At 50.2% G+C, this 21,833-nt stretch overlaps 7 protein-coding genes across 7 annotated transcripts; 1 reads left to right on the top strand and 6 right to left on the bottom strand.

Moving 5' to 3' along the window:
* Positions 1-98: 98 nt before the first annotated feature.
* On the top strand, positions 99-1,221 carry BO87DRAFT_341959 (uncharacterized protein). Its single transcript, XM_025620722.1, has 5 exons — positions 99-232; positions 308-708; positions 787-866; positions 933-963; positions 1,019-1,221. Exons 1-5 carry the CDS (start codon positions 146-148, stop codon positions 1,083-1,085), a joined length of 666 nt encoding a protein of 221 aa, XP_025476349.1. The 5' UTR covers positions 99-145; the 3' UTR covers positions 1,086-1,221.
* Positions 1,222-1,242: 21 nt separating this feature from the next.
* BO87DRAFT_366250 (SOS response-associated peptidase) lies at positions 1,243-2,805 on the bottom strand. Its single transcript, XM_025621834.1, has 3 exons — positions 2,657-2,805; positions 1,986-2,550; positions 1,243-1,921 (listed from the first exon to the last, which is right to left on the bottom strand). Exons 1-3 carry the CDS (start codon positions 2,681-2,683, stop codon positions 1,278-1,280), a joined length of 1,236 nt encoding a protein of 411 aa, XP_025476348.1. The 5' UTR covers positions 2,684-2,805; the 3' UTR covers positions 1,243-1,277.
* An 842-nt stretch (positions 2,806-3,647) lies between these two features.
* Positions 3,648-5,705, bottom strand: cpcB (40S ribosomal protein RACK1). The gene is made up of 4 exons (XM_025624064.1): positions 5,604-5,705; positions 5,261-5,387; positions 4,775-5,092; positions 3,648-4,516 (listed from the first exon to the last, which is right to left on the bottom strand). Exons 1-4 carry the CDS (start codon positions 5,681-5,683, stop codon positions 4,091-4,093), a joined length of 951 nt encoding a protein of 316 aa, XP_025476347.1. The 5' UTR covers positions 5,684-5,705; the 3' UTR covers positions 3,648-4,090.
* A 258-nt stretch (positions 5,706-5,963) lies between these two features.
* On the bottom strand, positions 5,964-7,201 carry BO87DRAFT_379532 (succinate dehydrogenase assembly factor 2). Its single transcript, XM_025624063.1, has 2 exons — positions 6,657-7,201; positions 5,964-6,576 (listed from the first exon to the last, which is right to left on the bottom strand). The coding sequence occupies exons 1-2, from the start codon at positions 7,114-7,116 to the stop codon at positions 6,128-6,130; spliced, it is 909 nt and encodes a 302-aa protein (XP_025476346.1). The 5' UTR covers positions 7,117-7,201; the 3' UTR covers positions 5,964-6,127.
* Positions 7,202-7,543: 342 nt separating this feature from the next.
* BO87DRAFT_379530 (emp24/gp25L/p24 family protein) lies at positions 7,544-8,847 on the bottom strand. Its single transcript, XM_025624062.1, has 4 exons — positions 8,575-8,847; positions 8,290-8,416; positions 7,890-8,190; positions 7,544-7,812 (listed from the first exon to the last, which is right to left on the bottom strand). Exons 1-4 carry the CDS (start codon positions 8,761-8,763, stop codon positions 7,794-7,796), a joined length of 636 nt encoding a protein of 211 aa, XP_025476345.1. The 5' UTR covers positions 8,764-8,847; the 3' UTR covers positions 7,544-7,793.
* Positions 8,848-9,493: 646 nt separating this feature from the next.
* Positions 9,494-13,214, bottom strand: BO87DRAFT_429301 (uncharacterized protein; the record flags this gene model as incomplete). The annotated part of the gene is made up of 2 exons (XM_025627490.1): positions 9,494-10,825; positions 10,878-13,214. 2 exons carry the CDS (start codon positions 13,212-13,214, stop codon positions 9,494-9,496), a joined length of 3,669 nt encoding a protein of 1,222 aa, XP_025476344.1.
* A 6,056-nt stretch (positions 13,215-19,270) lies between these two features.
* Positions 19,271-20,374, bottom strand: BO87DRAFT_316524 (uncharacterized protein; the record flags this gene model as incomplete). The annotated part of the gene is made up of 1 exon (XM_025619735.1): positions 19,271-20,374. The coding sequence occupies one exon, from the start codon at positions 20,372-20,374 to the stop codon at positions 19,271-19,273; it is 1,104 nt and encodes a 367-aa protein (XP_025476343.1).
* Between the last annotated feature and the right edge of the window lie 1,459 nt (positions 20,375-21,833).

Below are 21,833 nucleotides of genomic sequence, written 5' to 3'. Positions count from 1 at the left end.
CGCGGCCGCAAACGCGCAGTCACATGAGTTTGCCCTGTTTGTCTGCGCAGCGTCATAGTTTCTCCAGGTCTTCGGATATTCTACCCAGCGTTTATTTACTAAGTTCAATTGAACTCCAATTCTTTTCATCGGCACTTCGTTTAAAATGTTTGGCATTCGCTCGTTCGTCCGCCAGACGCCTAGGTGGACGCAGCTCCGAGCTGTGTCCACGCTAGAGGGCCATTCTCACATCGTATGTACTACTTCGTTCAAGAGCTAGCTAAACCGAAGCAATCTGCAAACCAACCCTACTAACTTTCCTTCCCAGTACGTATTCCCCAAAAACGGCACCAACATCCTCTCCCTTCTCCCCTCCGAACCCACCAACCCGGATCTCGCCCTCGGCGTAACCTCCAAGCTCCCCCCAACACCCGATTCCTTCAAAGAGAACCCGAAATTCCTCAACATCCTGCAAGAAGTGATCGCGGAGCATGGATACAAAGACCCAGAAGCGGTTTCCCAGGCCCAGGTGATGGTCTCAACAGCAGGCGCTAACCTAATGTCCGGGGGAGTGCTGATGGGTGGCGCACGGTCGAGGAGACGGCGCGGCGAAGTCGGTGACTCCAGTGGCGGAGCTAGTGGTCAAGGGGGTGCTGGTTCGGCGGGGAGGGGGGGCTGGATTCATTTGTCGGATGGTAGACGGCCGCCGGAGTATGGGAGGATTGCTTGGTATGTTTATTTCCTGTTCCTGTTCGTTCCTGCGGAGTTGGGATGTGGGATGTGCGGCTGACGAGATGGGATGGATAGGCCTGAGGATATCTTTGGGAGTCTGGAGGTGGATGCTGATGGGAAGTTTGTGGGAGGGAATGGTAATTATCAGGCGAGTGGTAAGTTAAGTGATTGATTTATGGTGGGTTGTTGGGTTGGATGATGGTGTGGCTGACCTTGGTTAGGGACTTATCGGATTGTGACTCGTGATGGAATGTAGGTTCTCTCTATTCCTGATATGACTGCGTGAGGTGTGCTAACTTGTGGTTAGTTTCGGTCTGAGCCCGTTTCTACGGGAGAAGTTGGTCCAGAGACTGCGCCAGCAAGAGTCTCAATAGGCTACTTGGTTAGGAGCCTTGTACAATAGTTCATGATTGTATTATTTAATGGGCTTTGTGGGATGGTATCTCCATTCAAACTGCTGGCAGTTGACACAATTGGATCATGCCTGAATTACAGATGATTAGCTCCCGGGTCCAGCCCGGAGCTTAGATTCTGGGTATCTCTATCTTTCATGCAAATCCCATGCCTCACTTCCCAAAAAAGTTCGTAATCCGCTGAGTCCCTGCAGGAGGCTGCTTCTGCGGGCTCTTCTTCAACGGCTTATTGTGCGTGGCACTGCGCATCTTCTTCCCTGCCGGCGTCACAGGCTTGGACGGCGAGGTCTTCTCCGGGCTCTTCTTCGGCGATGTATCTACACTCGGCTCCGTTTCCTGCAACTTGGTATCCTCCGTCTCGACATCCGGAGAATGTTCCCTCTTGACTCCAGCTACCGGCTTGGGAGCATTATCCTCGCTCCATTCCGCATCTTTCGTGGGTCTCTCATCCTTCACTCCTTGTTCCACCTTCACCGCAGCACCCTTCTTCGCATTGGCAAAGAAGTTCGCAATATTGCTCTTATTCTCCTTACTACTGACCGGAACTATAAAGTCTGGCGAATCATTCCCTACCTTCCCCACCTCCTTCGCCACAGGATAACATTCCAGCTCGCCCTCATACGGCTTGAGGATCGACTGCAGCTCCTTCGACCACTCCGTCCTGGAGGGGTCCAGCCAAATCTTCATCTCCTCGCTATTCGGATCCAGAATCACGGGCATCCGATCATGCAAAAACTTCAAGTAGGCATTCGACGATGTCGTAATGATCGTATATGTGTAAAGGTATTCATCGGAATCTGTATCCCAGTTAGCTCCGACCCCCCAACATTCCCTCAGACATATGAAGATATATTATCTCACCCTCATACTTAACACTATCCCACAAGCCCGCAAAATACATCAAATCCCCATCCTTCCTCTTCACGAAATGTGGAACTTTCTCTTTCCCTCCCGGACCCTTCTTCAACCACTCATAGAACCCCTGACACACCACCACGCACCGCTTCCTCCGCTTCATAGACGTCCACAAGCCCCGATCCTCGATAAGTGAGTCATCTCGGCAATTGATCGTACGCATAAGACTTCCGTAGTCGGGGTTACGTTTCGTCCAGAACGGGATGAGACCCCAGCGCATGCTGTGGAGCTTGTATTTGGTGGCTTTGCTGTTCTTTTGTTTTTCTTCTCTTACCTCCTCTTCCTCCTCCTCTTCGTCTGCTGCTGCTTCAGTCGCCTCTTTATCGGCGTCAGGTTGACTAGCTGGTTCATCATGATGATGAGAAGACGGGTACATATGCGTATCGGCAAGATATACAGCGCCAGTATTCCCCGGTGCGAAGTTGTAAGTTTCGCGGACGTCTTCGTCAGGAGGTGCGTCGTCGACTTGGAGGCCTTGGTCTTGGAGACGGCGGCGGATGAAGTTCATGCGCTGTTTGTTCATCGATTAGTTACATGTGGCTAGTGGTGATGGTGATGGTGATGGTGATATATAGTACCACCGGTGTAGTATACAGGGCGGAAGATGAGGTACGTACCACGCCTAAAGCGTATCTTCCACACATGGTGAGATGATTGAATTATCAGTCAGGTAAGGATTAGAGCGCTAAGGTAATAGAAGAGTAAGCTGAAGTGGAATGCGACTGAAGAGAAAGATAGAAAGAAAGGAAGGAAGAATAGGTTGCGACGTCATGCGGCAGGGCGGCGAGGAAAGAAGCTAAACTACGATCGATTGGCGGGAATCTCTAACTGTAACCTAATCAAGTAGTGAAGGGGGGTCTGGAACTTCCCGCTGTTTGTGCTCTGCTTAGCAACTATGAAAACAACTGGTTTTTCTCATGTCTACCTTGCTTCAATCTTGCCGCATTACGGTGCTTTTACTATATCCGGAGATTGCTAGCTAACTATGTAAATTTCTTTTAGCTATTTTCTGGTATCATCGGTCTGATCGCATACAATACGGGATTCTCAAGGTGAGAATAAGGATTAGACGCAGGATGTGATCTAAGCTGTCCAATGCACTCAATGACTTGATAGTACTACTTCACAATAACAAAGAAAGAGGCATCGAGAAATAAACATGAAGCTCCAGAAGAGTATATCATACAGATTCTAGAAAACATATTGAAAACAAACAGAAGGAAGTTTGGAGACTGAACGGTGATGCACGCAATAACGTATATAAGGTCATCGCTCCTGGAGATACCCGCTAGCTTTATTGCAAAAGGACGTATATGAAGTGAGTAGTAACAAATAATCATAATTGTGTGATTGTGGACAACATATCTATAGAGATATAGCTACATAGCACTGACAGAATCAATGTCATAGCCTGGTGTCATGCAAGGTACGAGATCTTAGCCATGTAGATCAATCTCAGGGATGGTCCCGAGAAGAGCCTCAAATGGAGGTTGAATCTGGGGATAAGATCGTATGGAGCATTCCATCGACCAGATGAATCGAATCCAGAACAGCGACATGATTATGACCCCACAAGGCTGTTGAGGTAATACTACGAATCGGTGAATAGATAGATACTAATACCATCACCAGACCCCGCATCGGAGATACCAAAGACAGTATAGTAAGTAGCAAGGTAAAGTATGTCTACAATGTCTCTCCTCCAGTGATAGGGTGTAACTTTTTAACAGTCTTTTAAATGGTATTAGAACAATTTTGCATGTCATCCCTTTCACAAGACTCCAGACAATTCGGATTTCTATGAAACGGAAAATCTCGAAGTAAAAGCTAGACATGTTCAAGGTGAAAACCCAGGAGAGAAGAGAGAGAACTCCCCTCCCTCCGAGGTGCTTTCATTGCTTCATGGCTCATACATCCCAACCAATGCCTGCCCTTTTTGTGTGTGTGTGTTTGGAAAAGGAAAAAATAAAAAACAGATATCTTTGTTATTTGATTTCTCTCCTCCGCTAAAATCTCAACACCGTCCCTTGGATTACTTGATGGGTATCAATCTATGCCCTCGACATGACACCCCAAGCGCGGATCTTGTGGTCGGTGTAACCAGCGAACAGAGTCTGGCCGTCAGCGCTCCAGGCCAAGCTGACACACTCGGGGTCGCGGCTCTTCTTGCCCTTCTCGACGTACTCGGGCTTGAGCTCGTCAACCTTGCTCTTCTTCTCGAGGTCGAAGATGGTGATGCTGCTGGCGGTAGCAGCGCACAGCCAGTAGCGGTTGGGGGAGAAGACGAGGGCGTGGATCTCGTCACCGGCGTGGAGGGAGTAGAGGTGCTTGGACTCGTTGAGATCCCAGAGCATGGTGGTGCCGTCCTTGCCACCGGAGGCGCAGAGGGATCCATCGGGGGAGATGGTGACGGCGTTGATGTAGCCGGTGTGACCGATGTGGTCGGTCTGGAGACGGCAGGAAGCGAGCTCCCAAACCTAGTTGTTTTTGCATGTTAGCTTTGATCCCACAGATACATCCTCTTCAGGTTGAAGTTCTCAGTGGAAAAGCAATAAGAGCAATAACAACATAAACAAAATATGTTTGTCGAGTGTCCATCAGGGCATTGGTGAATGTTTGTCTCATGGCCATGAGGCTCTGAAGTAGCAAATACGTTTATGCAAAAACATCTTCTGGACTTGTCGAAATTGCGGATAATGGAAAACTTGGATGTGCGGGAGTCGACTCAAACGTACCTTGACGAGCTTGTCCCAACCAGCGGAGACGATGACGGGGTTCTGGGGGTTGGGGCTGAAGCGAACGCAGGAAACCCACTCGGTGTGGCCCTTGTCGGTGATGGTGAACTTGCAGTCACCAAGGGTGTTCCAGAGCTTGATGGAGCGGTCACGGGAAGCGGAGACAATCTGGCGGTTGTCGGCGGAGAAAGAAACGGAGAGAACGTCGTTGGTGTGGCCGACGAAAGTCCGGGTGGTCTCACCAGTGGAGAGCTCCCACAGGCGGAGGGACTTGTCCCAGGAGGAGGACAGAGCGTAGGCACCGTCGGAGGAGATCACCTATATAATCCCCATGAACGGTCAGCCAAAAGTTTTCTTCCCTTGATGCTTTTCCCAGTCCCGCCTTCTCGTAGGTCTCGATCGGGCTTCGTCCTTCGTTGTGGGGATGATTCTTTTTTCTTGTCTGGACTGGGACATGGTGGGGACGGAGTGATTCGGAAGGCATACACAGTCAGAGACGATGTGAGAGTGACCCTCAAGGCTGCGCTTGGGGTAACCGTAGGCCTGCTCGTCGCGGGTCAGGTTCCAGATGATCAGGGTCTTGTCGCGACTGCCAGAGAGCAGCATGTTGGGGCTATAATCGAGGAAGAAAAACATAAAAGTCAGAACCCAGTTTTGTCCATTTGATATATGAATATTCATGTTTCAACCAATGCGATCATTTTCTTTTCTCGCAACAATGCATCCATATACCACTTGTTCGGTAGCACATGCACACCTTGTTCGATTTTCGCAACAAAACGCATTTGTTTCATGTGTTCATTTCGGTGGTAGTGTAGTGTTGCCTTACTTCTCCAGAGAGGTAGCCAGGCAGGTAACCCAGCCATTGTGACCCTCAAGGGTACCGCGAAGGACGAGCTGCTCAGCCATGTTGGGAGTCTGGGAGGAGAGAGGGATGAACGCGGGCGGAGCAATTGTCGTTGACTCTAGGCTGGAGATAAAAATCACAGCATTGAGGATGGAGTGGCAGACACTCAGCGTGCCCGCCTGAGCCCTAACTAGCGCGCCCAGCCCTTCTCGCCGTTGTGCGGTACCGCCAACCCTAACTCGTATAAGCGAGTCACGTGAATATTCACCGCCTGCCTCGGCTGCTGACCGCCTATGGCCATCTATATCATAGATATCAAAGTTTGAAGTGGGAATGAACCCTCTTTATCGAACGGCAATACTTTTATAACCCTCCCAATATATCCCTGTAAAGCCATCCCGGTGTATAATCTGTACAATCTCGCCCAACATATAATACAAGCCAACTATACAATCTCGCGTCACTTACACACACGCCACCATGCCTATGGCAGCAGACTAGCAAGCTCAGTTGTTGAACACCTGCACATTGGGCATACGTCCCAAACCAGGTCCACCAGTCTTCTTAGTCTTAGCAGCATGGAAGCCCGTGGCACTGTTATCCCGAACATGTTGACGCAGGAGTCTCAGCACATTGGAGTCGGCCCATCGTGACGGAACGGGCCGGTATGCAGCCTTGAAAGCACCAACCGTCTGCGCCCACTCGCCGCTCTTGGCTCCAGTACGCTTCCACGTCTCCGTGGGAGTATCCTGAGCGCCTGCTTCAGTGGAAACAGCAGCCTCAGTCCCCTCAGCCGGAGGGTCCTGGGTGGCCCAGTAGTAAATATCCCAGTCATTCTCATCCAAGAACCGGTCATACTCCTGCAACTGCTCCTTGTTCATATCGGCCAGATAAACATCGGCGAACGTAGACAACAGGAGATCAGACTCTAGGATTCCGCGCTTGCGGCTCTGATCTATACCATCCCCGGATTTGCATCAGCTACTCATTCTAAACAGAAAGACTCAAAGGGGAAGTGAACTGGGGATCACGAACACAACAAACGAGCCCTCATCGTAGTAACATCCTCGCCCTCCCGGCGCAGCGGCTCAACCTTAAAGGTAATGCCCTCCATCTCTCCAACACCAAGTTCAGGCTTCTGAGCCCCCGTCTCCTGGCGACCTCCGGTGAAATGCTCGACTCTTCCGGGGTACGGATCCGCCGGCCGGTAGTTGGGGTCGACCGAGTTCAACATCTCCGGGGGAGCCGGCTTCTCACCGACCTTGGGGAAGTCCTTGGTCATGGTGGAGGTCGTGTTGGGCACATGAGGGTTAGGGGGCTTGTTTGTCTGGTTCTTGCGATGCTCGGGGGCCGTGGATGGTGCGCGATCATTGTTGTTCACGCTGTTTTGACGAACAACCGAGCTGCCGAAGGAGCGCCGGGCAAAAGTTGTCGTAAGAGAGGTTGACGAGGTCGATGGCCGCATGAAGCGGTTGATGAGTCTGGGTGCAGACATTATGATGTCGCTATGGTGATTGGCACTGGTCTATAGTGGAAATGAATGGGATATTGGAGGATTGGTCGTGATATCCTGGGGGGAGGTCGACGATAAAGTAAGAACCGAAGCCGAAGAATGACGGGGTTGACATCATCCGGAGAAACCTCGTTTGCATTGTTTGCAGGGCTGTTCACCAACCGTCTCCGGCGCATTTCCAACGGCGGTCGCTTTGCTCCCCTTGCTTCGCTGATGTTGCTATGACTGCAGGATGTCATAGTCTGTGGGCTGCAATTGGCTCTCGAAGAGTGAAGTCTTATTAACTAGCAGGGAATCCAGTCTGGAGTTACACAGTATCGCGTTGGCTGTCTTATTGCTAGCGGCTTCGTGGTGACATACTACAGCACCTATCGACGGTCTTTCGACTTCGGGTAGAGGCCTTCTTTCTATGTGGTTAAAAATGGCTAGAAATTTGATAATAATACCGATCACCAGCACCAATATACATGCACAGTTGTCATACTCCTCATCAAATAATCAATCAGTGTACCGTGAAGCAAATCCCGGAGCTACATAGGGCCAAGATGATAATGAAATGCATTGAAAAAAAAAATAGTCCATATTTTGTCATGACAAGAGAGAAAGCATCAACCTGGAACCTTCTCTTTCTCACGATTCTAGATTTAAACCGACATGGTCTAGATAAGGTGCTTGGATCTACATATCCAAAGCAGTTAGCCACACCACCCAAAAACCAGACTAGGGGAAGCGGCATAGAGAGAAAAATAACATACCTGAAGTAAGCCCTCAGATACACAACCTGCCAAGCACCCAATCCAACCAGCATACCCATAGTACCGAAAGCGAACCACTTCACACGCTCGTTCGTGCTCTCGTTGGTGTCACGCAGCTTCTGCTCGCGAGCGCGCAGGTACTCCATCTCGCTGACAATCTCGGCCACCATCTCCTCGATACGGCGGAGGTCGGTCTCAACGGGCTTGAGCTTCTCCTGGACCTGAATGCTAGACCAGTCACGGGCATCGGCACCGATGTCGACGTCGAGCTCGATGGACTTGTAGGGGTTGGCAACGGCGTCTGATAGGGTTGTCTGGTTAGCACCACATACACACACCACACAGCAACTAGTATCCCTAGCATATCAAGAGACAGAATAACCAAGGTGGATAGACATACGACGAGTGGTGAGCTGGTTGTCGAAACAAACATCGAAGGCAGTATCAGCGGGAGAAGTGAAGGCCTGGCGAGTCTCTCCGGCAATATCCTTAGGGCGACCGTGGTCATTGCCCAGCGCATCCTTGATCTATTTCAGAAAGCAAAGTAGTTAGCCAAGTATATCATTTTTTTCGCAAGCGACACAATTCCAAGGTGGAATAGGACATCGGGAGACAACAAAACAGCTGGCCCGACCAGCGTGCCTCCCGTAATCACCAAACAACAATGGGGTGAGTTCCGACATACATGCATGTTAACAACCTGACCATCACCCTTGTTTCCGCTCACAATGGCCGTGACGACCACAAGCTGGTCCTTGAAGACGAAGTTGCGTATACATCGCTCGTTCTTCCCGCTCACGGCAGAGAGGTCGAACTTCAGGGCGGAGGTGAGTTGAACGAACAAGAGGAAGAGAAGACCGAGGAAAGACCTCATTGTGAGACGGGTGGCCGCCATTGTCAATGGCAGTTGTGGCAGTGGCCGGGGGGAAGGAGACTATAATTGACAACGAGGCTCGGAAGCTGCTGTGCTGCTGCTATTGATGCCACGCCGCGCTCTGGAGCCCAGGGGATCCCGATCGTTCGGTGGAACGTTTCTCCGGATATTGGCCCACACGCCGGATCTATACAAACTACACACACTACATTGTCTTTGGACGCCTACTTACTACTCGAATCATGATAGTGAAGGGATTAAATATCCGATTAAGTCGTTAAAATTCTTTCTATCAACAATTTAGGCGTTTGAAAAGTCAAGTAATCTCATTCATAGGCCATAATTGAAACTCTCTTCCACAGGATACTAAGTAAATAAGAAAAGGTCCACACAGTAGTGGATAGATAAAGGAAGAAATGTAGAGGGGGAATCAAGCGTGAGAAAGAAACACCGCTGGAAAGAGTGATACATCCAAGAGGTGCAAAGGCAGACCGCAATCCAAAAGGGAAAGGAAATATAAGATATGAGCGAAAGAATAAAGCTCCAATATGGACAGGAAAAGGGCAAGGAAATAAAAGACAGTATCGGTCATCAGAGTTCGCCACGGCGAACAGGGCATGTCGTTTGCCTAACACATTATGATATCGTGTTCAAAGCAATGATTAGAGAGTGACAATGTAGAGCATTAGGACACAGGAGGGGGAATATAAGACGCATTGAAGGAGACACATCATGCCTCGACCTTCTTGCGGCGAACAAAGAGTCGCGAGAATCCCGAGTCCTTAGACTTGGTAGCAGCAGGAGCCTTGCTGACGGGAGGCTCAGGAGGTCCAGTGTTCTTGAGGAAATCTGCCAGTGCGCTGGTCTCGGTCTGTCGCACCGAGGGAGTCTTGAGGTCATAGGCGCCATTCATGGCTCCCGCATTGCGCTCCATGCCGACTTTGACAGTATAGTTCGAAGCGCCTCCCATGTAGTTATCGGGCTGTTGACGCAGGGAGGTCTTGGAGGGTTTCGCCATAAGTGTCTTCTCGGATGCGGTGTTCCGACGCAGACGAGCTTTCACTGATGCTGAGCCCCGCCGAGAGTTTGCATTGGCCGCCAAAGGCTGTTGTGGCGGAGTGGGCTCTGGCGGGGGAACATTGCGCAGGAAGTCGATCAGACTCTCCTCATCACGTTTGGGCTTTGGTTCTTCAAGAAGCTCATCAAGCTCGTCGTCATCGTCCAAGTCAATAGCGTAAGGGTCCGGTACACGGCGTCGTGTCCGTGGCGGACGGTGGTCATCGGATACGCTCACAGGAGCGGCAAATGTCGTCTTCGTTTCCTGGGCCATGACAGTCGGAGTGCTTGTCCGACTAGTAGATTCCAGAAGCCCTGTGCGAGAGCCCACGGAGACCAGAGACGTCTCAGCTACCGATTGCGTGCTAGCCACGGAGGGGGCACCCTTTGTGCGACCTGGCTCAATAGCCTGGAGCTCGTCCGAGTCCATGGTATCCCTGAAAGGCGCAACAGTACGCGGGATACGATGAGCCCCAGCCGTTGGTGGGCCTTCCCGAATGAAATCGATCAAGTCGGACGACTGATCACCCCGGGGAACCACAGCAGAACGGGCTTCCATGCGGGGACCGCTACGGGCAGAGGCTGCAACAGAAACAGTGCTACTCGCAGGCCGGGACAGCTTCTTCGAAATCTCAGTGGCATCAGACAACCGACGCAGGCGCGACGACTTGGCAGGGCTACCATCAACCGTTGCAGGAGTGGTAGGAGTATTCGGTCCGGTGGACTTCAAAAAGTTTGCAAAATCACGGGTCGATTCCATGCTGTGCTTCGCATCCCGAGCCTGTCCGGCAGCCGGTTTCTGCTGTTGGACCATGGCGGGAATTTCGATGGATTTGGGTTTCGACTGGATGTACTTGGGTACTGGTGGAAGGTCAACCGTGCTTTTCGATGATGCAGTTGAGTGTCTCGACCGAGACATGTCATCTGGGTTCGGTTCAACGCTTTTCGGCAGGTCGGTCGGATCAGTACCTGCTTGCTGAGCACGCCATCTAGGTGAATCCGGCAACTAATAAGAGGGATTAGCAATAGCAAAAGGAGCGGAACAATGGCTGACTCACCTCCATTTCCCTCATGCTCTTGGGAGTCAAGGTGAAATGGATTGTTTCCTCGCTGCGGATCAACTCGTCCAGGCCGGACGTATCGTCGTAAGCCGACTCCCTTGTCGAGACCCTGCTGACCTCAGACGAGGTACGGAGACGAAGCGAGCCAGTATCTGCAGGGCGACCGATAAGACCCTTCAACTTGCTCGATACCTGAGAAGTCGTAGAACCTGCAGTGACAGGACGCTTCTCACGGCTGCTGCTGAAACTGCCTGAGCGACGAGACTTGGAATAGACAGAAGACGCCACTGAAGTGGATGGTCGTGCCGGCAATCGCTGGACTGCGGCGCGTTCGACGCCGGAGCTGACGGAGGCTGTCCCTGGGCTCGAGCGCCCGTACTGATGCTGAACCCCGGGTACGAACGAGCCGCGTTTGCCAGGCAATGATCGTGAGGATTCCGAAATTGCGCTCTCTCCAGAAGTTGAAACAGGCCGAGATGCTTTCTCTACGGCGATGTCGTCCGCAGAAGATGGAACAGTTGGAGGGGTTAAGTCGTCGGGAGTAGACTGGTCACAATCAGCAGCCTTGGACGCATCCTGATCGGCGGCGACGGGTTGTGCCGGGGTGGAGTCGACGACCCCCTGCGTTTGTGGCGCGACAGGCCCAGGAGCAATTTCTACCCCAGAGGCCACTTGAGCTTTTTCGTCTGTCTCATGATTCTCAACCTCGTCGGTTTCTTGGATCTCACGGTCGGTCAGAGAAGGTGACGACACTGGGGTACTACTAGCGTCACTCGTTGCTACGACCGATGCGACCGATGTGGACGGGGTCGCGGCGGCCCCCTGTGCAGCGCTAGGAACCACCGACTCATTTTGTTCGGCGGTCTCTGATTTAGTTGCCGCTCCACCGTGCCGCTCGTCATCCTCGTCATGCTCGTACATCGTCTCCAGGCGTCTTCGCTCCTCTGATGGAGTTGGCGACGTGCGCTCGGCGGGCTGCTCAACTTCGGATGGTTGTTCATCCGTAGGAGCAGCATTGGGCAAAGACCGTGACCGAGCATGGCGCGGCGATTTGATGTTAACTAACCTGGGCGTGATAGGGGAGTTCCCGCTCGATGAGGGCGATCTTGGTGAGGGTAGCGTCAGCACCATAAGGCTGTGGGGTCGAACCTTATGGGCTACAACGGCTTGCATCGTCTGGATGTCGCTAGTGTCGAGCTCCGGGAGGAAGCCTGTGGTTTCAATCTCCTGGACATCATGCTCACTCATCGGCAGTGGGACGGAGGCCGGGTCAACTTCGTCCTGGCTCTCCGGAAGCGGCTCATTCACAGACCGCGATGATGCGGTACGCGGCGAGATCTCATCGATTGTGATCGCACTGCTCTTCCTACTGCTGGGCCCGAAAACTAAGCTCTGGCGATTCACGAGAGATTCCCTTGACACCGCTCGCGACAAGTTGTTTGCTCGCATACGCTTCCTCCAAGTCCGCCAGAGCCTTCCCAGAGTGGGGTTCAACGCCAGCCTCTCCATGTCGTGGTCTTCCACGACCAGTCGGTCCATGCTTGCGCGGTTCGCGCCCGTCTCCGTCATATCGTCTCCATCCTCAAGGTTTGCTGATAGTCTAGACCGAGCTATCTCGCCCGCAATGATTAGGGCTTGCTCACCCATGTGTTCAATGATGGAGGTAAGAAAGATTGAGGCAGCAGGCGTGATGTGACCGACATGGCTGGCGAGCCTGCGGAGGCCGCCTCCATCTTCGCCTATGATTTCCTGGTTGATATATTCCTCCTCGTCATCTTCTTCCATGTCTCCCAGCCGCGTGTAGACCATACACCGCAGACGGGTCAACTTCCAGGAACGCACAAGGTCGAATTCACCAATTGAGGTTTGGCCGCTACGAAATTCCAGCTGCTCGTCTTCCGGTCCACCCAGGTATTCACTTAACTCGTCATCAGCTGCCGACACCATCTCCTTGGCAAGTCGAGGCTTTAACACTTCGGCAACGGCGGGACGAATCTTGACCAATTGAGTGGACTTGGCCGCGGCCAGGATGTTGAAGAGAATGTTGTCGAGGAATGCATTGAGAGAAGAGAGGGCTTCACGAGTGACAAGCGCACTCGCACTGGACTCGTGGCCTTCATCGTCGGCCACAAAGTCGGCGGCGTTGAACTCTTGGTCCGCAGTAATAATTTGAGCGGCCGCAGACGAGGCGATATACGAGGGCGCGGGGATCACTGGTGGGGGAGCGAGAAAATGGGAACGGGAGAGTTGCGAGTCGCTGGACATGCTGGTGCTGCGCGAACGCGAGATCGTTCGTCCCAGCTCGTGAGACTCGAGTCCTTCGGTGTGCTGCATGGTTGAAGCACTGGGTCATATAACCCGACAGCGCGCAAAGGATGGTATGTATTAAGAAGTAGGATAGAAAGTGAACGACTCGGAGTAAGATATCGAGGGTCAAAGAGAATGGCCAAAAAGAATAAGGAAGCACGCTAGATCATCCTAGAAGTCATAAGGCATAAGCATATCTTCGTCAGCTTTTCCAACAATACGACCTCCGATGCACAGCCTAGTTTGGGGGCCTTTTGCTTGATTCGTCTTTGCGCAGTCTGCCTTCTGAACGGATGTCGTAAGATGGCGTCGGACCATCCCAGACTATCAAAAGCAAAAAACAGGAAGGATGACTGGGGGAGGGGCGCAATGAGCAGCGAAAGGGCGAAGAAAAACAAAGAATGACCGAAGCAAAGCGAGGAAGAAAAATAAGAAAAAGAAATTGTACAGAGTACCCAACGGGGTGGATGCAGGGTAGAATAGTGTCGCGACTAAGTAGAACGTACCCGGAGAAAGGAACCAATTAAGAGTACGTCGGGGTCATGTCGATAAGGAAGACGCGGAAAGGGATCTGAAGGAAATCGATTCCGAGAGATCAATAAAGAATTGGACGGAGAAGAAAACTCATCGAAGAGTTCTATAGCAGAGGGAAGGAGGAGAAAAGGAGAGAGAGAGAGAGAGAGAGAGAGAGAGAGAGAGAGAGAGTGTGTGTGTGTGTAAGAAAGAAAGAGAGTAAGTGAAAGAAAGAAAGGAAGTAGAGGAAGAAAGGAAGATTTGGAGTAGTTGATGGTGGTAGCTTTGGGGGAGATGGATTTCAGGAGTAACAGCCAGAAGAAGATCCCGTTGCAATGAAGGTTGTGTTGCTCTCTGTGTTTCTTGTCTGTCTGTCCGTCTGTCTCTTCTCTACTGCTAAACTAGGCTCTAGCTCCCCATTCAGACCCGAGAAATGAAATATTTAGTGTCTTAGGACTGTTTAGTACTACTGACTATTACAATTACAGACTAAACTGGGCGACTTAGTACCACTTTAGTCTCTTTTTACTCGAAGCAAAATCAGGAGAGGTGGAGACCACCCTTTTCCCTCCCGGCGGAAGAAGAGAAGCAAGAGGCAAATGAGGGTCGAGGGGAGAGTGGAGCAGGGGGGATGGATGAGAGAGGTTGATGGAGGCGACGGTCGCTGTGAACGGTGAAGGCTAAACTTGGGATTATCAAATTGCGCGATGGAAAGTTCTTATCCGCTCTTTTGAAGCGGATGGGCTGGCAATCATCTCCGGATTCCTTGCAAGGTTGTACCAGTTGTACCTTAGTACGAAAGTATGTTGTAGGGTGGTGTCTGTCTTCAAAGTATCTATCTACGTATCTACTGAACTAAATGGAAATGATTTGATTTGACTTTGGACGGCATTAGACTCAGCACGAGTCGGATGTCTCCAGGCACGAGCGGGTTGCCGATCTTGCCACTCGGAGGGTGAATGCTGTGCGTGTGTGTCATACAACAACGTGGTACTACTATTGGGAACTTTCGGCCGCCATGAACCACGGATTTCCTTTCAGCAACTGGGGAGCGTTGCTCTAAGAAGTAGTTCAACAGCCTTGATGGTATAGTACCTTGGTAGCATGAGCAATAGTAACAACCGTGACTTGAGACCATTGGAAGAAGCCCTTGGGACCTTCTATTCCTTTTTTCCCTACTTTCCCACTTTATTCCAGAGAAGCAGCGAAGGAAAAGGCAGCGAAGCCCCCAAGAAAGACGACGATCTCCAGAACCAAACTAACTAACGAATGCGACCCACTCAGCCTTCGAAACAAAACCCTAAAACCGTCCGACTGCAGGAAAGGGGCGCTACTGTACGTCTGTAACCGCTTAACCGACCCGTGTTGGTCTGCTTGGCCGCTCCGCCTCGAGGTTTCTCTCATCTTAGGCGAAGTTGTACGTCACTAGTGATCCTCTGCATATTTGAATGAAAATGGAAGGTGTCTGGGACAATGATCCGTGATGTTCCTGGACGAATTTCCTGGGTCTTCTCCCATCCCCTCTTCTGCCCTCTCTGCCTAAAGAATAGTCACAAAGAGACAAGCCACGGTTGAGCCCGTCTATTGGTCGTACCAGGTTTCTGTACTTCATATATTTCCCGAAAATATCCAGACCCATCCAACACAAGGTCAAACTCTGATTTCCGACTATTAAATCCAATCAATACCCCTGGGCCGAAGCGGAAGGCGGCCGTGCCCAGGGCCAATGGACATGGGGTCCACCCCCATCACCACGGGCACTCTCCTCCCCCTCTGCCTCTCTCACTCCCCTTTTGAGTCTCTGAAGAATCAGAGGTGCGATGGTGCTTTTTCTGAGCAATTACGCAATGAGGCTTGAAAAAAAGGGCCCCGTTTCTTTCCAGAAATGCTAGGCATTCCTGTCAATCTGCCTTGTACCCGTCACAGAATTCTCACAGGCAAAAGGGATGACCACCGAGACGAGGTCGCAATTATCAAGATGGCGATCCTTTCGAACGGGACTGACAAGGTAGATCATCGGTGGGTAGTAACGACCATAATGCATGAGCGTGCTGCATGACTCTCCAGCACACACACACGCAATTTCTCCATATCTACCCCATACGCTACTGAATTGCCATATGAGGCTAAAGGATGCCCTGACAAATCTTATATGACTATTCGGGACCACAAAATCCTCCGACCTTCCTTCTCAGTATTAAGCTGCTGGGAAGCACAGGGCAAATCCCTGCTTGATGTGCCGTTCCCAAAGTTACTATGGAGTGAGTAGTCTATCTTCTTGCTATTTATTCCTGACCCCTGCAATAATCCGGGTGCGCAGTTAGTTACTAGATACTAGTTAGGTAAGAAGCCAAAGATTTGAAATACCATTACAGGCACACACCCACACAACCCCCCACCATCACGCGATCGAACAACCATACATACAGCATCGCTGGACATATCCCAAAAATCTCCTCTCCGTGCCTTCCCAGTGGACCGATCCCAGTACCCAGTCATGCTCAGTCATGACCAATGGACAGACAGTGACCTCCGTGGTTCTCGCATTCCGTGGTTCGGACGGCCCTCGATATAGCCGTTCCGGGTAAGTCCTCGGATAGTTAATCGGGTACACCAGGGGACTCTGGCCTATGATTGGTTTCCGACTACAGATTTTAATCTATCTCGGATATGGTCGCTATACCCACTTTGTCTCTCTCAGGCTTCTCAGCTGAGTCCGTTCAGGTCCCAGGTTCAGCTCAGCCCAGTTGGGTCTAGTTAGATGGGGAAATATCCACGTAAAAGCTCCAGCTAAGACCACACTGCATGACTCAAGCAGTGGCTATATTAAGCGACGGGGAGACCGATAGTAGATGGGAAGTCCCAATAGGCTGGAGATGCACGGTAGGTGCATACTCAATCTATCCATCCATGATTAAGATTATTCTAGGTAGTACACGTATCCTCCTAGGGACCATTGAACAAAAGGAATAATAATCTAAAGTAGTGGGGGGTCAGCTGTCATTCCGGAGCCAAGGACATGGGACGCACTGGGAGGATGCAATCCTCGAAGAGTTCTAGACCTCGAGTGATCTATGATGGATTCAGCCATTGTATTTACCATATTCTTCTCAGCTGCGTCTAGATCACGCCTCTATCTATCACCAGAACATCATTTTGAATCTAAACTAGGATACACTTCTCATAGGAGATATCCGACCCTGGCACCTTCTACTTAGCAGCAACAGCAACAACAGCAGCAGCGACAGCGGCAACATGATCCCAATCGCACCAACCACACCACAGCATCACTTCTTCTAATGCCATGCATCCTAGCGCATCGGGAGTGGCTTGTCAATAGTCAGAGCACTATTATTCAGCTAAACTAACCCCATATCCTTTAATAACGGAATGAGACCAATACTGCTTGCTGCCCAACCATGTCTACCCAGAAGAAGAACCCAACTAGTGACAGACACCTCCAGCTAATATGATCTCCACTACTATCTACCTAAGATCATCACGATCTAGACCTATAGATAACCATAACTGGCTGCTATTTACACAAATCACGTTCCCATGTAGTACAACTTATGCAGGTGGCCTAGGATACAAACTAGCTAACTAATCCCGCAATCACACACCCACCAAATAGTCCGCACATGTTCTTGTGTAGCGTTCAAGGATATACAGTTCTGGTTCGTGTGACGGTGTATATGATGGATGAACTGAGTAGAGTTTCTGCTTCTCTTCTGTTTCTGGTTCCACAAAAGCCGAGATATACTCCGATATAGCTGACTGACTGCTAACCGGTAACCTTCTTAGTAGGCAACTACTCATCAGTTTCTACCAAAATAGTTAATGGAGTCCCTTGTACATGTACAGAGTATCAACAGCATGTGAACCATCAATCCCGATAAACACCCGGCGTCGGGGCACAGTCACACAGCCCAGCCCAGTCCATTCGCCACGATGGGCAAGGGAATCCAGATAGCATCATCACCATCATTATCCACTGCAGGGATTAAAGGGACGATCAGTCAATCGATCGATCGATCGCAAGTGTGCGCACGTGTGTGTGTGTGTGTGTGTGTGTGTAGCATACCCTGGCGCAGCCTGCATATACACAACACAGCAAGTAAATAGAGCCAGACATCTGTACACAAGTGAGTAAGGACTCAAAGTCCGAACCCCGACCGATCAGCCAAGTAGACGGAATACTACTACTACTACTACAACAACAGTAGATGACATGCATATAGCCCCCATCTCAAGCCAGCCAACATGGCATGTACTGTATGTGCTCCACACCACCAATATGTAAGTAATACAAATACTTAGCGAACAATCAACAATGAATCAACAATAGAACACACACAAAGAAACCACACTAGACTGTATTTAGCAATAGAAACAACACGGCAGCATTTCCATCCAACTCATCAATCACACTTTCATTAGAATCATACGTTCTAACTGGCTCGGTGGAGGCGATTGTGGCTTCGGTAACTAAGATGTTAGTACGAAGTTAGTTAGTTGCTCGCATAGTGGACAAGTAGACTAGTAAGTAGTGTAGTTGATTTGATTTGAATTAATCTGGTGTAGGCGAATTCCGCTTTCCGTTCATAAGGCCGGCTCCTTCATTTACCTACCTACTACTAGGTAGTGTTAATTTAATGGGTTAGTTTCTGCCTGTTTGATTTGATTGTGACGTGGCTGGCTGGCTGGTTGGCTGGCTGGCTTAGCACACTTGGTTATTATTCGTTATGTCATTTTGCTGCGACGGCCTGGTAGTTACTACTTAGTCAGTTACTAACTAGTTAACTAGTAAGGAACTGATCGGATCTGATCTGACATCAGCTCTGATCTGTTGTTGGAGTCATCAGTTAACATTCCTTCCAGCGAAGTAACTGAAAGTTGTCACCTATGCCATGGTTAGCGTAAGCAAGGTTGCTGACATGCCTTAAGTACTGGTTACTAAGGGACTTAACTCGGAGGTAACTGGCCATGTCATAGTACCAATGTAAGTAGTAAGTAGTACCCTATAGGTATTGTTTGGCCCCAAAGCGGTCGGTTTCACAGCAGAACCGGGTATCATACCCCAACCCTCGCTCGTTTCAGGTCAGGTGGATTATCCACAATCCCCAACTAGGCACTTACTATGACAGTGTGTGTTACAGCTGGACGGGCTGTGCCTTGCTTGACGGACTCAACTTGTTTCAAGACTGACAGGGAAGGTTTGTTCAATAGCTTCCTTCATATGGGCATATGATTGACACTCCTCTATGTTTGAGTACTGTTCGATTTTGAGAAAGGATCTCTAATGGCCCGGGTCGTGTCTATTGCCTTCTTGGGCTGGTAGGGATCTCGATGACCTTTGATATGTAGAAGGAAATGGCACTTTTATTTCAATGTCATGCTATTGATGAAATGATCAAGACTATTGAACCGAGCTTTTGGTAAAAATCGGTTGTGCTGTGCAATGGCACACCGTAAAAGAAAAATGTCAAGCAAAAATCAATATCTGGGCTGTTTCCAGTTTGCAAACTCTTTTCATCCGTCATGTCATCATTTCTGTATGATCTTTGACTCTAGTGGACCAAAAAGCCATTCCAGTTTTCCAGTGCATACGCAACACCGCTGGTGAAGAAGCTTAGCTCATCTGGCCCTACGTTGGTGTCACACGCTAGTCTTTCGGAAAGTAGATTCTCAATCTTGGCCAGCAAGTCCTTGTTATGACTTCTACCGGCTCTCGAGGGACGGTCAGAGGCGCCTTCTTCGTTAACGAGGTTGGCAAGTTCTCCAAAGTCCTCCTTGGCAACTATGTTGCGGAAAAGCCCAATGACGTGATTCAGCACGTTGTCAAAATAGGTGCCGCTGGCACTATCCAGGTCCAAGTACGGCGAGTCCAGACGTCCGATGTAGAAGTCATTGGCCTGTTTGCGAAGGCGGGTTTTGTATTCGAGATCAGGAATCCCGTTGATGCCATTCATGTAGGCAAGGAACAGCCTCTTGTCGAGATCGACGACGTCGCTGGGGTGCTCTTCAGGCAGCTGTTTAATCGACTCGAGCGTACTGCTGAGTTCATCATCTTCGATGTCGTTGACGTCCAGTTCGTCAACTGACTCCTGGAACCGGAGCGTGCCAGATGCCAGTGCACGTTCCATTAGCTCGTGGCCAGTCAGCTCTGCTTCAGAGTCTTCATCGTCGTCCAGCGAATCTGGAGCATCGATATAGCGTATGTTCGTGTCAAATCGAACCATGGGTCCAAAAGAGATGAAAGATCCATCCAGGGATTCGGCATCGTCTTCGTCACATGAGTCTGACATTATATCAGATGCGTCGTGCCACCCGGAGACATGGTACATATCATCATCATCGTCATCACTGTCTTCGAATATCGCATCATATTCGTATTCCGAGTTTTCCGATGCATAGCCCGACTCTGATTCCTCATCTTCTTCGATTTCGGAATACGGTCTTTTCAAGATGGGCTTCAAGAAGGAACCAAGAGACGGTTCGGTTGCAGTCACCGGGCCTGATACACCAGAGGTGTTCGAGGTGGTTTGCTTGGTCGACACGACAGAGACTTCGTCCGAGGCATAGCAACTGTCATGAGAGATCGATACTTCAAGTTGAGAAAACGTTGAAGAGAGAGATTCCCATGACTTTTTGTTCATGTTTTGAGGGCTCATTTTGGTAGAGGCCTTTTGCAGAATGATCTGGTCAACAAAGAATGCCAACAGCGGCAATGACCAAGAAAACCCAAAGCAAACTTGACAAAAGTTTTCCCACTCGCACTTGTAGTAGCGACTGGGATGGAGAGAGGTCAATTGCCTTTGGCAAGGGAAGAAGAGTGGAGATTTTTTGATTTCAAAAAGTGGCTTCGAAGGCCTCCAAATGGTTTGAAGGAATCCATGGTGAAGCACAGGCGCAAAGGTAGTAGCCGCCTAGTGAGAGCCGAGAAGGCCCTTGACCAGAATAACCTCGCAAAACATTATGGATATTTGTAAATTCACTTCAAATTGGGGGATTGTTTTGAGTCAAGACGCATGCGCGTTTGATTGTTGGAAAGGTTCTTGGCCGAAATATACGGTTTAAGCCCTTTCTTTCCCTTGAAAACACGTTCGATTTCGATGGAGTGTCTGACGTGATACATATAGACTGCTGGGTCGTTTGTGAACTCGGTTGTTGAGTTGAATGAGAATGCGCCGTATTTGATGCTAGACAAATACCGCCACACGTATAGTAGTGCTTAGGTAGTATCCGTCAACTCTGCGTGAGGATGACGGCGTTAAGGGCTCTGTTCGGAACTTGGCTGGGTGCTTTGTTCGTAAAGAGGGGCAATAACCGATGGCCGATGCCCTGGCGCTATAATGTCATGCCCACTTTTCGTGGGGATACGAGTGGTGCAACGGGAGGAGACGAGGGGTAAGGAACAAAAATTCGTTGAGAGACTGTCCCTCAAAGGAAGTTCGAGTATGATAAGTCCCGACGACTGTCCGCCGAGAAGTGTCTAGAATGGATGAGAAATAGCACAGTAACCAGTGCTGGGGTGGAAGAAAGGGATGGGAACAAGGCGAACCTCGCGGGTGTCAGTCAGATTTCCGTCATCACCACATGACCTTGGCCTTGTTGCCTCCCTTTCCTTTCCTTTCCTTTCCGGCGCTGCCATCGGGCCGATTGCGGAATGCTCAATTGGGTCTAGCTGTTGCGGCTGAGTCTCGCTATTTCCTCCAATCAACGCTCGTTACTGCTCGGCTCGGAGTCGCGAGTAATTCCGTCCCGGAGTCTCTACGTGCCGCCGGTGAGTGTTTCTCATCAGGGGTGTGGGCTGCTGTGTACTCTGGAGGTAGCATTGATTGTCGACATTATCACTGCTGGAGCTGGCTTCTTCGCTTAGATTCTCTCCATGCTCTTGGGTTCTAATCCACATCTGGCTTTTTTCTCCACTCCAATTTCGGGCTGATGGTTTACTTTTCTTTGAAAGAGAATCAGTCCTTGTCGAGAGGACAGCGGCACAGTGACTTCCCAAAAAGGAAATACGCGGCACTACCACTTACCTTTGCTACAATGCCCATCATCTTCGTCCGACTTGTACAGTCGAGAAGGACTTACATTCGATACAGAGAATCTATATTCCATACTTAGCAT

The sequence above is a fragment of the Aspergillus neoniger genome (genome assembly GCF_003184625.1).
Source record: "Aspergillus neoniger CBS 115656 unplaced genomic scaffold BO87scaffold_33, whole genome shotgun sequence".
NCBI lineage: Eukaryota > Fungi > Ascomycota > Eurotiomycetes > Eurotiales > Aspergillaceae > Aspergillus > Aspergillus neoniger.
This window is presented reverse-complemented; position numbering and strand designations above follow the sequence as displayed.